We start from the raw sequence: 15,960 nt of genomic DNA on the forward strand, positions 1-15,960 counted from the left end.
ATTGGACACACTGTGCCGACTTATACGCCTGCTCCCTCCACACAATGTGTTGCATGTGGCCACTGCCCCACACAGACCTCGGGTGATGCACCACTCACCACTACCACACTTCCGTTGTCGAAGGTGTCCTGCTCTGCTCACACTGATCTCCGTCTGCTGGTGCTGCATCAACATGTGATACCCGGCAGGTTTCCTAAACTACCTGCTTTGCAAAAAGATAACCCAAAGACTTGGTTCGCCTTAGTGGATCACCTACTGGACATCCACAGCATTTCAGACAATGATACCCACTTTGTCTGCCTGGTGAGCCACCTCCACATTCATACGGACCTCATCAGTGACTTGCTTCTCTCACCGCCTACCTTCACAAATATTTGATGGCAAAAGCACTGCTTATTGAGCGCCTTCTGGTGGAGGCTATCCACCACATTATTCATGACAAGCACCTTGACGACCGCACCCCACCGCAGCTTTGGGAGCACATACGTGCATTAATCGAGGATCAAACATTACCTAACGCCATGCTTTGGATGTTGTGGATGGTCAAGAGGCCTTTGGATCTGCAACTTCATCTACTGTCTCATGTTGCTGACCCACTAGATGTTTGTTTATGCATGGTGGATCAGGGTTACACTATCATTTGTCACCGACATTGCCTATCACAAACAACATCTCCATCACCTTCAGTTGGCGTGCCTGCACCTCTGGTTCCATGTACTGCCAGCAGAGGCCAGTGCGCTCGTCTCAGCTGCCAGTCAGGAGCTGCCACCTAGCAGCTTACAGGCGGTACTGCCAGCAGGCTTCAGACAGTCGCCGACCTTGCCCAAGCAGCAACCCGATCAGCTACCGACCCGACGCAGTCAACTGCGGCCCCCTCCCACACCCAACGCCCTGCAAACCGTCTTACCTGCTATGCTGGTTCCATGCTACTTATGGGTATGCCTCCTACACTTGCCACATGCCTTGTACCTACCCAAACTAGTCTGGCAGGCATGTTTAGGCGCCACGTCCTGCCACATACCTTCATGGCGCCTATTGTCTTACGCATCACTCGCCTGAGCGACACGACACCTCTATGCCACAGACATGTCAATGGGCATCTGCTTTCTTGTTTGCACTGGCGCCGATGTTAGCGTAATCCTGACCAAGCTCGCTTCCGAAGCACTATCACCTGCTCCCCTCACCTTGATCGCTGCCAATCGTTTTCCTACTGCGGTCCATGGCGCCATCAAGATGTCACTTCACCTATCACCGGTTCATACCTACCCTTGGACCTTCCACGTTGCCGACGTGGATGAACCTGTGATCAGGTTGGATTTTTTACTCCATTATGATGTTTCACCAGATCTGCAGACTGCCGCGCTCCATCACTAGTCTGACTACAGTTCCGTGCTCACACAAGTTCAGCACGACTTCGCTCTCTGCCTCCTTGGCTACGCTTTCCACATGTGCATCCCTTGTTGAACACATTACTACAAGGCTCGATGACCCGTCAGGCATGCGCTCACAAATCGATGAACTCCGTACCCAGAATGATGCCTTCTGCACCTGCCTTGCCACTACCTCCACTGCATTGCCACATGTACGGCACACCATACTTCGCCTATCTGCAGAACCGCAATGAGGCGGTCCATCACATACCTCTACAGCATCTTCTCACCAAACTGCTCCTGTGTCAAGCATTCTACTGCCTCCTGTTGATTTCGCACCACTGTGGACGAATCTACAAGACACATCTGTATGCTCCACTCCTGCATCACGTCTTCCATTGCTGACTTCAGCCGACGTTACGCCTACATTGCGCCGGTTCACCAACATCAGTGAACCGACGTTGCCTGCAGATAGCTTCTTGACCCCTATTGTCAACCCTCCTACATGAGTTTCAGCCATCAGTAATTGCACTTGTCATAGGCCTCATGCCAGTGCAGAAAAGTCTGCAGGCACGCTCAACCCCCATTGGGCGACATTGACATTCCAAAGGGGTGTTTTTGGCACGTCCATATAGATGTCGTCGGTCCCCTCCACGCATCCGAGGGTTACAGATACATCTTATTGATCATTGACAGTGTGACCCACTGTGTCAAGGCGGTCCCACTTATTGACATCATGGCTGAGACCGTCGACCCTTCTTTCGTCTCGGTGTGGGTTGCTTTCTTGGGCTGTCCCCTGTCTCTCACGACCAAGCACGGACGCCATTTGAGTCCACCCCCTTTGCGCGACTCTGCGGTGTAACCAAATTTCACACCACGGCTTACCACGTGCAGTTGAACAGCTTGGCCGAGTGGTGGCACTGCACACTCAAGGCCTCGCTAATGTGCTACAGTGGCCTATGGTCGGAGACCCTCCCATGGGTTCTGCTGGGTATCCGCTCGGCTCATAAAGAAGGTTTGAATGTCTCGCTTGCTGAGATTCTATACGGCAAACCCCTCCTTCTTCCTGCCGAGTTCGTCGAGGAATCACCGTCAGCCGGCCGAGGATGCTGACCTGCCTTCGGTTGATGCCCCTCCACCTGTGCAGCTGTTGGAACCACGGGACTCCTTCACTGCTGCCTCTGCCGCGCCCACGTCCTGCACCGGCCTCTGCCTACAACCACCGCGCTGGCACCAAGATTACGAATTTGTGTAATGAAGCGTCCCTCCACCATGATCTGCACTACCGGAGGTGGGGGGTTACTTTTGCTTCTTTGGACTGCTTTGTCCTAGTCTTCACTTTCAGTGCATAGCTTGTTCTACTGCCATATTTGTTCTGTACCAGTGCATAATAAATGCGTATTCAATACTTAGTGTGTGTTATCTCCAACCGATCCTATGTGATAACCACATATCTTTCACATAAATGATGACTCTGCCTATTTCCACTCAGATCATCCTTTCAGGAAGAACCGTATTGCTTGAACATGTCACTACATTTAAGATTCATCTTCTGCTGATACAAAGATAGGGGTGTTCTTTGTGCTAAATGTTTTAATTTCTCCATGTGCATTCTGAAAAAACACATCTTCCACCGTAGTACATGACTGTTAAGAGTAGTGGGTAGTAGGAAGATACTGACTGCTCCAGGATTAGAATGTCTCACCAAAGATTTCCATGCCCCACAGAATGATGCCACATTGCATCATTGCTGTGATTGCGAGAGAAAGAGTTGCTACGTGCTACTAGGTTAGTACCTAATTCAATTTCTCATTGAGTGAATAGTTTTGTGTGTATTGCAGCGTATCTTTGGAATGCCTGGAGAAGCTTCTATTAAGAACTATGGTATGAATTTGTGATTGCCATGTTTCTTCCATACACAATGTAATTTGTTCAAGGGTAGGTCTGCCCAAAAGAGGAACTAAAAATGTTGCCCATGATCAAGTTGTATACTACATTAATATTATAATGTCTTTGTAAAGTATTTTGCTTTAAAATTTGTATATTGTCCTTGTTGTTGCTGTTGTTTTCAGTCCAGAGACTGGTTTGATGCAGCTCTCCATGCTACTCTATTCTGTGCAAGCTGCTTCATCTCCCAGTACCTACTGCAAACTACATACTTCTGAACCTACTTAGTGTATTCATCTCTTCATCTCCCTCTACGTTTTTTACCCTCCACACTACCCGCCAATACTAAACTGGTGATCCCTTGATGCCTCAGAAAATGTCCAAACAACCGATTCCTTCTTCTAGTCAAGTTATGCCACAAATTTCTGTTCTCCCCAATTCTATTCAGCGCCTCCTCATTAGTTACATGATCTACCCATCTAATCTTCAGCATTCTTCGGTAGCACCACATTTCAAAAGCTTCTATTCTCTTCTTGTCTAAACTATTTATCATCCATGTTTCACTTCCATACAGGGCTTCACTCCATACAAATACTTTCAGAGAAGACTTCCTGACACTTAAATCTACACTCAATGTTCACAAATTTCTCTTCTACAGAAATGCTTTCCTTACTATTGCCAGTCTACATTTTATATCCTCTCTGCTTCAACCATCATCAGTTATTTTGCTCCCCAAATAGCAAATATTGTACTTATACTTTCGAAAATATCAAAAGCATATGGATGTATCTGATACCTATTCCTATGTAATAAAAGATTGGAAAAAATAAGTAACTGGGCAATGCCAAAGAATCAGTTTGAAACCTACAAAGCTTAAATGTTTAAAGCCACAGAGCTCTCCATGTGAATAGAGAAGAAAGGTGGAGATGTGGAGTGGGGACTTCCACATCAACCACAGCAGGATATGATTGCCTCAATAAACAAAATAAATGTAACAGACAAACAAGATTCCCTAAATGACCTAGCCACAACCACAATTTCCCATATTTTATGCTGCATTTTTTCCCCATTCAGCTAAAAAATAAGATAAAAAATCTAAGATTTTTAAAAAATAATGAGTCAATACTGCAAACAGCAAATCCCATAGTGGAATATATGTACAGGGACAGCAGAGTTAGAATTCCAAAATACCTGAACAATGGCCTACATGAAATTCGCCAACTGACACTGCACATGAGTCTGACCACCTATTTCTGAGTTAATAATACAGCATTCTTGGTAAATGGCGTAGTTGCTGCAAAGTATATCACTTATAGTATTAGATTTTGGGGCAAGTCTGTGCACTCACCACGAATATTCTTAGCCCAATAATGGGCAGTCAGACTGATCTGCAGTGTCAGTTCTCGAACTTCATGTAGGTCATCACTCAGTATTTCAGAATTCTCTCTCTGCTGTCCCTGTGTATATATTTTATCATGAGATTCGTTGCTGGCAATACTGATTCATTCATAAGAAACTGTAACATTCATTCACTGAACACCAAATGGAAAAACTATATACACTGTGGATAAAATTTCCTTAAGCATTGTACAGAAATATGTGCACTACACAGCAGCTTTCATTTTCAATATGCTTCCAGAAGAACTGAAAACAATTGAGTGATGAAACCCAAATATTCACAGAACCAGATAAACAAATAAACAAATAAAACCTTTCTTGTACTTTTCTTTGTTTTTATTTTGCCTGACCTGTATTCCTTTTCTTTTTTCTATTTGGTCAGTGAAAAGTCTTTAATTAAATAGAAAAGAGATATGGAATGAATATGTGTCATTTGTGTTACAACTGAATGTCTCAGAATTGTGTCATGCAAATTGGAGGACCTAAAATATCAAGCAGAATTTTAAATTCATAAACTGCAATGCTTAAATATTTCAGAAATTAGACATTGAGAATTATTCTTTGTCTTAACCCCCGAGAATGATGCTGTTATTCACAATGGCCAAATAATATTTTGTAAGCCCTGAACCAAAGGGCACTAACTCTGCTTTTATTTACTGGTGTCTTCATATTCAAAAGACTATTCTGTTAATGAAAAATAACTGCATTGGAATAATGCATCTCCCAAATTACAAAGCCTAATCACTGGGAAAAGCTTATTTTTATATTTTCTTAAGGTATGTCATAATGACTGTTGAATTAATTAACTAGAGAACTCTGTATTATACAGTAACAAAATCAAGTCAAGTCATTTACACATTCCATTTGCATGAAATTAACTATTGTTGTTGTGGTTTTAAGCCCAAAGACTAGTTTGATGCAGCTCCTCACAGTACTCTATCCCGTGCAAGCCTTTCCATCTCTGAAAACTACAGCAATCCATATCTGTTTGAACCTACTTACTGTACTCATCTCCTCTTGCTCTCTTTCTGTAGTTATTTACCTCCCCCCCCCCCTCCCTCCCTCTTTGTGTGTGTGTGTGTGTGTGTGTGTGTGTGTGTGTGTGTGTGTGTGTGTGTGTGTCTCCATAGATTTCTTAATTTCTATTCAGTACCTCCTTTTTAATTATGTGATCTACCCATCTAATCTTCAGCATTCTTCTGTAGCATCACATTTCAAAATCTTCTATTCTCTTCTTGTATGAACTACTTATCATCCACATTTCACTTCCATACAGGCTACACTCCAGATGAAGGTCTTTAGGAAAGACCTACTATATTTAAATTTATATTTGATATTAACAAATTTCTCTTCTTCAGAAACAATTTTCTTTCTATTACAGTCTACGCTTTATAAATGCTCAACTTTGGCAACCATCAGTTATTTTACTGCCTAGATAGCAAAACTCACTGCCACTTTTAGTGTCTCTTTTTCTAATCTACAGGGTGATTATAATTAAAGTTAAACTTTCAAAATGCTGTAGAAATAACACCACTGGTCAGAATGATGTCAAATTCCAATGGAATATTATTGGAGAAGGGGGAAAATGTACGACAGAAGAAAAAAAGTAGTGTGAAAATTGATCAATAGATGGCGCTGTATGTGTCAGAATACATAAATGAAAACACCTGTCATGCGCTCGACCCATTAAAGTTGGTATAAATACGCTGGGTTATCCTTTTTGTGTCTGTGACATTCACCATGACTGTCTCTATGCAGGATCATGCTCTGCTTGTAAAGCTGTATTACAAGGACGATGACTGTGTACACGTTGCTCTCCAGAAGTTCCGGACATTGAAGGGTTTGGAAAAAGGTGTTGGTCCAATAACTGCCATGGGTCTGGAGAAAATGATTTGGAAATTTGAAAAGATGAGTTCTTTTGGTGTGCAACCTGGCAGAGAGAGGAAACAAAATGATTTGATGTCAGTGGAAGCAGTGGCCACAGCAATGCAGGAGGAGACGAGTGGTGGTGTGCAAATGTGTAGTGCACGGAGAATTGCCTGAACGTTGGACATACCCATGAGCCCTGTGTGTAAAATCCTATGAACCATCCTTCTTTGCTATCTATTCAAAATTATCCATGTGCACGAGTTGCTTCCATTGACCTGCCAGCAAGAGACCTTTGCCTTATAATTTCTTGCTCGCATGGAAGCAGACAGTAACTGGCTGTGGAAGATTTTGTCAGCAGACGAAGCCCACTTCCATCTGACAGAATACGTCAATACACAGAACTGTTGAATATGAGAAACGGAAAATTCACATGCAAATCAACCAGTACTATTTCATCCTGGAAAGGTCACAGAGGGGTGCAGGTTTACAGCATCATTTATCATAGGGCCATATTTTTTTGAAGAGACTGGTGCTTCCGGTGCTGTTACCTGTAAAGTCACTGGCAAGTGCTATGAGTGTCTTTTGAACAACCACATCATTCCAGCTTTTCAACAGCATGGATGCAATCATTTTTATGGAAGATGGCACACTCCGCACATTGCAAAGCCAGTTAAGCAGCTGCTGAAGTGCCACTTCAGAAATGCTAGAATTATCAGCTGCCATTTCACTACAGCCTGGCCGTCCTGATCACCTGATCTTAATCCGTGTGACTTCTGGCTGTGAGGCTATCTGAAAGATGTTGTGTTAAGTGTTCCGATCACAAACTTAGCTGCATTGAAAGCACACATTACGAAACACCTTCTGAATGTGATCCCAGAAACACTTCAATCAGTTGTGGATTATGCTGTTTCTTGATATAAACTTGTTGCAGAAAATGGTGGACAGAATATTGACTATGTTTTGCGCCAGTCACATGGAAATTAATAATCTGATTTGATTTTGATTGATGCTTTTTATGCATTTTTTGGCCTCAGGGCAGTTAAAAATCAATGTTATTGGTGCTTTTTATGCGGGTTTTTGCCTGAGGACAACTAAATACTGATTTTTCCCGTCTGATGACCTTGCCGTAGTGGATGGGCTTATGTAACTAACAGTATCACACCTGTACACCCATGCACATTCTTGTATGATTCATTTGTCATTCATAGTTGACCACCATTAAATTATGATGCTTACAGTGCCATCTATTGCTACATTTCGTAACTATTTATTCTTCTTCTGTCATATGTTGTCTCCCTTCTCCGATAATATTCTGTTGCAATTTGACATCATTCTGAGCAGTGTTCTTATTTCTACAGCGGTTTGAAAGTTTGACTTTCATTATAATCTCCCTGTACTTTCCTCAGCATTATTTGATTTAATCTGACTACATTCCATTACCCTTGTTTTACTTTTGTTAACATTCATTTTATTTTCTCCTTGCAAGGCATTTTTGATTCCATTCAGCTGGTCAGTTTACTTTCAGCAGAGTGATAAATATAACTAAGTCACCACTGACATATGTTATAAATTTTAAATTTAGAGGTATTTTTTCCAGTATGATACTTATTAGTTGCCATTTGCGAGTTGTGTATTATCACAGCAACTGATGGTCCCATGGCAAAAATTTAGGATAATCTACCCAGACAACATACGAAGAGAAAAGATTATTGGATTTTCACACTTTTATAAAAATCTGGTTACAAAGATTGCTAGAAAGGGACTGCAGAAGATACATTTTGAAGGACCCATGAACAATACTAAGTCAAGCAGGAATTACCTTTGATGTACAAAACATGGCAATGTTTATATCAAACAGGAAAAAATCAGTGTACAGTAGAGAACAAGATTATACATACCCTTGAGTTCATGAATATAAAGTACATCTGCATGAAAGTGAAAATCATCTGTAACACTGGATTAATTCCTCGAAGTATCTGGTAGCAAGGAGAGTTGAAGGGAATTTCGAAGAAAGCTCCACACTCAAGTCCATTATAGATCATTGTCCCAAGGCCAAATGCTAGTTTGAAATTAAACAAACCACATTACTACAGTACAAAATAGACTTGCAACAGCCTTTATCTTATGTGTACAGTATAACAATGGAATCTCCAGGTTGGAATATCAGCAATATAAAGAAAAGATAGATTGTTACTCACCACGAAGATGACACATTGAGTTGCAGATAGGCACAAGGAAAAGACATTTACACATTAACTTTCAGTCAAAGCCTTCATCAAAAACAAGCACACCTCACACAAACATGACCACCATCACAGCCAGCGCAGACCAGTCCGAGTATCATGTTTCCTCAGACCGGTTCGAGCTGCTGGAGATGATGGTCATGTGTGTGTGTGTGTGTGTGTGTGTGTGTGTGTGTGTGTGTGTGTGTGTGTGTGTGTGTTTTCCTTTCCTGATGAAGGCTTTGGCTGAAAGCTAAGAGTAAGTGTCTTTTCACTGTACCTGTCTACAACTCAATGTGTCATCTTTTCTGTGAGTATACAGTATTCACATATAGCAAACAATGGAAGATCCAGGATGAAATAACAACTAGATAGAAAGGATAGATTGCTGCTCACCACATAGACGAGGCACTGAATCACAGACATGCACAATGAAAAAGAATGTTAAAATGTTTAAGCTTTTGGACAAAGTCTTTCTTCTGAAGTAGAAACACACACGCATCCACACAGCTGAGCCATGTGGACTCAATACTAAATTGAATTCCTCCCTCTAGGATCATCTTTGCCTTTTAACTTTGGACCTCACAAGTGGCGCCCTCACTAATGATGAAAATGCAATGTAGGAAGGCTTCATAATTGGTGAGGTCAGTGAGGAGCTGGAATTTGTTTTGGAAGTGCGAGTGACTCAAGGCTTTCGATGGTGTGGGGTCCAATGGTCCATCCTAATGATGGTGGAGCATCTGGTTCACAAGCAGTCACTGTCTGTCCTGCCAAGTAGTTTGTGTTAGTGGGCATCCTAGTGTAGTTTGGAGCCGACAGCTACTTGGAGTTGTTTTTGGGACTGGCTCAATGCTAGCACAGATGCCCGAGAGTCTTAGCATCTTAAGGAGTGGAAGAATGGCCCCATCCTGCCCACTCTTAAAGAGAGTTGCCTTTGCCTCTCACCTCTCTTCCTTCTCTTTCATGTTCTGGTGGGTTTTGTGTTACCTTCACATGTGATCAATCACACTACAATATGGTTATTTGCTATAACTGTATACTGAAGGCTGCTGTCTTGCCTGTCTTCCTCCATCTCCCCTTTCTAAAAATAGTTGTTTGTTACTTAGGAAAAAGCATATATTTCATTTCAGTGTATGAAAGGTGTTTTATAGTTAATGGCAGCTGGGCATGAGACATTATCCCAAATTAATTTAGTGAAGTTAACTGTCTGTTATTGTCCATTAAGGGGTCACAGATCATCTTTAGAAATCCTAGAATTTGCTGCTTAATAAGGTTATTTCTTATAACTGTTTAATGAAAGCTGCTGTCTTGCCTTTCCCTTCTAAATATCACTGTTTGTTGCTTATAAAAATCTGATTCCAGTGTAATGATAGGTGGTTCTCATAACTAAAAGTAGCTGTATGTGACAAATTCTCCTAAACTTCAGTGCATTTTAATTCAGTAAAATTGTTTCTTGGAGGCTACCTCTTTTTAAATATTGTTATTTGTTGGTTTTACAAACAGTTCTTGATTTCAACATAATGACAGGTGTTTTGGTAATTAATAACAGCTGTGTCTGAGACATTCAGCTAACTTCTCTGTGACCTCACCCCTGCAACTGACTATTCAGTCAGTATTGTTTGTTTGTTGATATCTATTTGGTGGTAATTAATTAAAAATCCTGACAACTGTTTAAACAGTACTTGTTTGGTATTGGTCTTCACAATTTTTTTGCTCTAAACCTGTTGAATGCTGTAGCAAGGATGTGGGGGCTCCAGACCTTCCATTTGAGCACATTATCTGACTTCACCATCCCAGTTCCACCCATCAACAACCACAACTCCGAAACACATGGCCACTGTCTCCAGGTGCTGGGGCAGTTGGGTCCCAGTGCCCAGAGACAGTGGTCATATGTGATAGATCTGTGCTTGTGTGGATGGATGTGTTTCCACCTCAGAAGAGGGAGTTTGTCCAAAAGCTTAAATATTTTAGCATTCTTTTTCATTACGCCTGTCTACGACTCAACATCTCCTCTACATCGTCAGTAGCAATCAATCCTTTCTATATTCACATACAGAATTCTTAAAAAATGTTGCATAAAAAAGAATTCTTTTATATTCTATCAGTTAATAAAATATTAATTATGCTCAACAGAGTGCTTAAACAATATGAACAACACTAGTATTTCCAATTTTCTACTTTTTGAAAAAAGTAGTTTGAAATAAGGACTACAACTGAGAGAAGCTTTCCACTGTCCTCCAAAAATAGTCTTTTACAGCACCTCGAGTTGCTTTCCTTTTATATAAAAACGTCACATGACATAAAAACGTAATTACATTAATGTCTTCCGGAGGTGTACCAACATATCCCATTCATATTATACATATTATACTAGAGTTTGTAATATTTAGCAGCTTATAGTAGAAGACTCTTTTTTATTTATCAGAATGTAAATAGTATCATGTTTTATATTCTTTCTTGAAGTATGGAATGAAAGCTTTTCTCAAAAATAATATATTGTCCGTTTTCTATACTCATGCCATTAGAAAGCAGACCTAAAAAGACAGAGATTCATATGAAAAAAAGAATAAAATAAAATGCAAAGACACTGATAATTTCAAAAACAAAACTCTTAATGTGTGCTGAATAAATTTACTAAAATAGTGATATTATGAAGTGCAGGTCTACTTTAGCATACACCAAGAGTTTCATTTCTGAAACTTTGGATGTTTTTGAATTTGGTTTAGCTATATTTCCTTCTGTGTTTGTATTTTTGGAAGAAAGCACAGATCACATTCTTTTACAAGAATCCAATATCCTCAACATCCATTTGTTGCAGAATCTTAGAACATATTCTGATTTCAAACATAATGAGATATTCCAAACCGAATGGCCTCCCCCATGCCAACCAGCATGGATTCTGAAAACATCAATCATTTAAAATACTTGCACTTTTCTCATACAGCATCCTGAAAGCCGTGGATTAAGGCAGTCAGGTTATGCAGTATTTCTCAATTTCCAAAAAGCATTTTGCTCAGTGCCAGGTTTTTTGACCCATGGGATACTGTCAAAGAGATGCTTAAGAAAGTGAACTGGCAGATACTTCAAGACAGATGCAAACTATCTTGAAGAAAACCTACTTACAAAGTTTCAAGAACCAACTTTAAATTAGAATCCAGAAGCGTACTACAGCTCCCTACATATTGTTTCCAAAGGGATTGTCAGGATAAGATTAAATTAACTACAGCACACAGAGGCATCTGAACAGTCATTCTTCCCATGATCCATATATGAATGGAAAGGGAAGAAGCCCTAGTAACTGCTATGCACTTCACATTGATTTACAGAGTATGGATGCAAATGCATATAGATATTTTAGGCTTGCATGAGGACAACAATTGTCTAACTAGGCCAGTACTACTATTTCAGTAAAACAACAGCCTGAAGTAACCAATGACTACCTTTGACAGTTTTGTATTTTCATGAACTGTTAAAATATGTATTTTTTGCTTTGATTTTTGAGATCTGGATATCATCTTTGAAGCTACTTATGTAAAGAAAGAGAACTTATTACCTGAGCACACAGAAATGGTAGCCCTTAATCAATTTTTTTTAACATGTCAAATATAAGTCACAGGAATTTTATTAGAAATCATATTTTCTGGAAGACTGATTTATCTTATACAGTTCAGTCTACTATATTAAAGCTTGGAACTTCTGCAGTAACAATTCTTCTAACGAACAGAGGAAAATTATTACATAATACTTTTCAATTCATCTAAAGTTTTTGTATTGAACCATACTGAAAATAATATTTTTAATCTCAATCTATAAATCTCTATCCCTTGCTCTGGATATTGCTGCTAGATTCCAGCACATAGAGTAGATACGTAAGAAATGTGCTACAGATTTTTAAAGTGAAATGAACATCTGTGAGACATTTTCATGGAGAACGTGTGGTAGAAAAAGATTTTTCATAATTTTGTTGTCTGCAGACTGACACCGGGTTATATGCATAGTTTTCCTTCTCTATAACCTATACTCCTACAATAGTTTCACTATACTTCAGTGCCTTGATTTATTCTTCAACTGAATTTTATAGCAACACCTGATCTCTTCCTTCCTTCCTCCCCCCCCCCCCTCCCCTCCCCCACATATATTTTTTTTCTGTCTTTCTTCCATCTCCATTTTCTGCTCTCTTCTCAGTTCTCCTTTATTTCTTTGTCTCATTTCTTCTATTTTTTGGATGTTATATTTCTTTATAATTTTCTACTGTCTTGTCTTGTGGCACACCTCATTTTTCCATTAATGGCCACAGATTTCTGAAAACCAATCCAGAAACATTTACTGTAGCAGAAACTTTAAACAATATTTTAAAGTGGTTTATTCAAAATAAAATAATGAAAAATGAAAAATAAAGTTGCGGCACTATGTTTCTCAAAACCATAAAGGAAGTTTGAAAAGGATTTAAAAAATTTATACTACAATTAAGACCCCCATAACATAGGCTCCAATACAGACACATTTCACTATACCTGAGCAAAAAAATTATATATGGTAAAATTTATGGGATGAACAAAAATATATGAGTACAATGCTAAACCATAACATTTCTTATTTAATTCTTCTCTTGCTACTTTCTGAAAACTATGTATTTGAAGGTCATCATCAGCTTGATACAAGTTTTGCTGCTGTCAGGTCTGGTTCTTTCTTTACTGATAAAGATATTTGAGTTACCTTAGGTTGCATTGTTTCATAAAATCCCTGAACTTAAAAAAAGAACCAGTCACATACACATCTATATCTGACATGAATTTCAATAACTATTTGTCCATATCAATCTTTTTACTGTACTACTTGCTGATTTGACTTCAACAAATTTATCTGTGTGTGTGTGTGTGTGTGTGTGTGTGTGGTATGAAGAACTTTCTGAAAGATGTATTACAGTTTTGAAAGATGTTTTACAGTTATTAATAAAAAATAATTTCTATTGCTCACCTATAGCACCTACTCTTAGAAAGAAACTTCCATGGCTGTGAATGTTCTGTGAAGTTTTTCGTTTACGTGCAGGTCTCCCAGACTCCAGTTCTACCATCTCTGGTGGATCACATGAACCAGTCAACTTTTCTTGTGTAGGACTGTCTCCACCACCATCATTCAAATTCACATCTTTGCTGGTTCTCAAGTTGCGCAGAACACCCTGTATTAAAGTATATTGTTAATTGAAAGGTGTAGGTACAACTTACAGGAGAACAAATTTCCATCACAGCAGCGGAAGTTTACTTAATTATTCTTCTTAGCACATTTCCCTACATCTGGACTGTCATGTCCGTCTAATTCCCCTGCCTGTTGTATTTCATACTACTTTTTCCTGTGCACATCTGTCTCATGTTCTTTCCAATAGAATACTACATACCTTACTGTCCTTTTTGATCTCTGCAATTTCAGTTCCTCCTTTGTAATTAGTATGGATTTCCCTCCACTCCCATACCCAAACAGTTTCTGTCACTCCATCCACCCCTTCAGATATTTTCCCTCTTCCCATATCACTCCTGACCCTTTTGTCTGCATGTGTTACACTGTTTACTACATAAACTGGATCAGCATATGTCAAAAAATTGTGTGCCTTTTGCTGTCTCTGTTCAAAAGAAGCAGCTAACCATTTTGAAAGCTGAAGAAATTATCAACAATATTAACAGTGTCTTATGTATTTGTCAAAGAAATGTCTTTGTTAACCTTGTGTGCATCTTGAAGTTTTAAAAAAAATACTTGATGTAGTGAACAGAAGAAAATGTATTTGGGGTTGAGCAATAATTTCAATGTATTATAATAAAGAGATGTATAGAATAGAGCATGCAGAAGAGGTGAATGATGTGTCTGCAAATCCAGTTCATGAGTGAGAAAGTAATTTCCAAGCCTTTAGTGCAGCTCTTTCCTGACTTTCTTGTCATTCTATAAGCACTTCTAATGAAAATATTTAAAGCTGTTGAGTCAAACCTGTTCACCTTTTACATACACTATGATTTTTGATTTTAAAATGCTGATGAAAATATTAAACTATTTAAAGGTAATAAACCATTTTTGCATACTTTAAAGATTTTCCATGCCTTTGAGTAGCAGCATGCTGTGAGCATTTTGTTACTTTCAGCATACAAGAAAACAATGTCCCTTAAAAAAAGCAATCACATTTATGAACACAAGCAGCATTTGGAAAATAGTATGATACATATTTAAAGATTTCCTGTCTTATTGTATGAGTGAGAGACAGATGCCAGTTACCGCATTTTTAAGACATTCACACCTCCTAAAATGTATACACAGAATAGTAGTGGTGCTCAAATATCTCATTTGTTTCATGTACTCATTCTTAACCATTTTGTCACTAAAAACATTTTTTGTTCCTAAAATTGCAGACTTTTGTGTTACATGGAGTTGGCATGTTTTCACATTTCTAATTCCATTTTCTAGATCTACAACATGAATAGCAGTGCTAGAGAGCTAATGCAATAGTGAGACATAGTTTTCTGGTATAATGTTTCCAAACTGGGGTGCTTACATTAAATTTGATGTTCTAGTTCTTACTAAAACTACAACTGTTTTAATGTCAAATGTTCAGCATGTGCAAATGGTAAAATGAAACTGTACATCAAATAATGTTCAGTAACGTGTTGTACTGAATAACACAGCTCTGCAGTGATATTCTGGAGAACAATGTGCTGACAGAGCAACACATTTAACCCTTTAATGCTGACCATCGTGAATCCACATCATGTGAAACAACGCTAATAAATGGAAGGTTAACTGTTTTTTAAGTGGCACTGGTGCTAGGTGCAGATTCTACATGGAGCTACCAAAGCTTCTGACATGTGCTGCTGTCTCCCTAGTGTTTTGGGTACTTCTAGAGTGACTTTCTGTTCCCACCTTTCTTCACAAAACACACACACACACACACACACACACACACACACACATACACACACAAGTCTCTACGATGTGACACAAATCACATGTACCATAACAAATAAGTTGCATGTGCAAGTGAATTTGTAAATAATGTTTGTATAAAATATGCATTGTTAGGTATTTGTGTAAATTTGTAGATGCATGCAAGAGATGAAGTCAAGTGAATTGTAAGCAAATATTTCCATTGATTCATAGTGCCAGAATACTTCAGTGATCAATTGTTTTCATTAATTACATAAATACACCTTAATTTGTTACAAGTTTCCAATGAA

At 39.2% G+C, this 15,960-nt stretch overlaps 1 protein-coding gene across 1 annotated transcript in view; it reads right to left on the reverse strand.

Moving 5' to 3' along the window:
- LOC124787671 (proton channel OtopLc) overlaps window positions 1–15,960 on the reverse strand; it is a 700,713-nt gene that overhangs the window by 96,454 nt on the left and 588,299 nt on the right. The window contains exons 7-8 of the mRNA XM_047254488.1: window positions 13,724–13,925; window positions 8,423–8,583 (exon numbers count right to left, since the gene is read on the reverse strand). Of these exons, the coding sequence (XP_047110444.1) occupies window positions 8,423–8,583; window positions 13,724–13,925 (363 nt within the window). The remainder of the gene's footprint in view (window positions 1–8,422; window positions 8,584–13,723; window positions 13,926–15,960) is intronic.

The sequence above is a fragment of the Schistocerca piceifrons genome, chromosome 3 (assembly GCF_021461385.2).
Source record: "Schistocerca piceifrons isolate TAMUIC-IGC-003096 chromosome 3, iqSchPice1.1, whole genome shotgun sequence".
In the NCBI taxonomy this organism is placed as follows: domain Eukaryota; kingdom Metazoa; phylum Arthropoda; class Insecta; order Orthoptera; family Acrididae; genus Schistocerca; species Schistocerca piceifrons.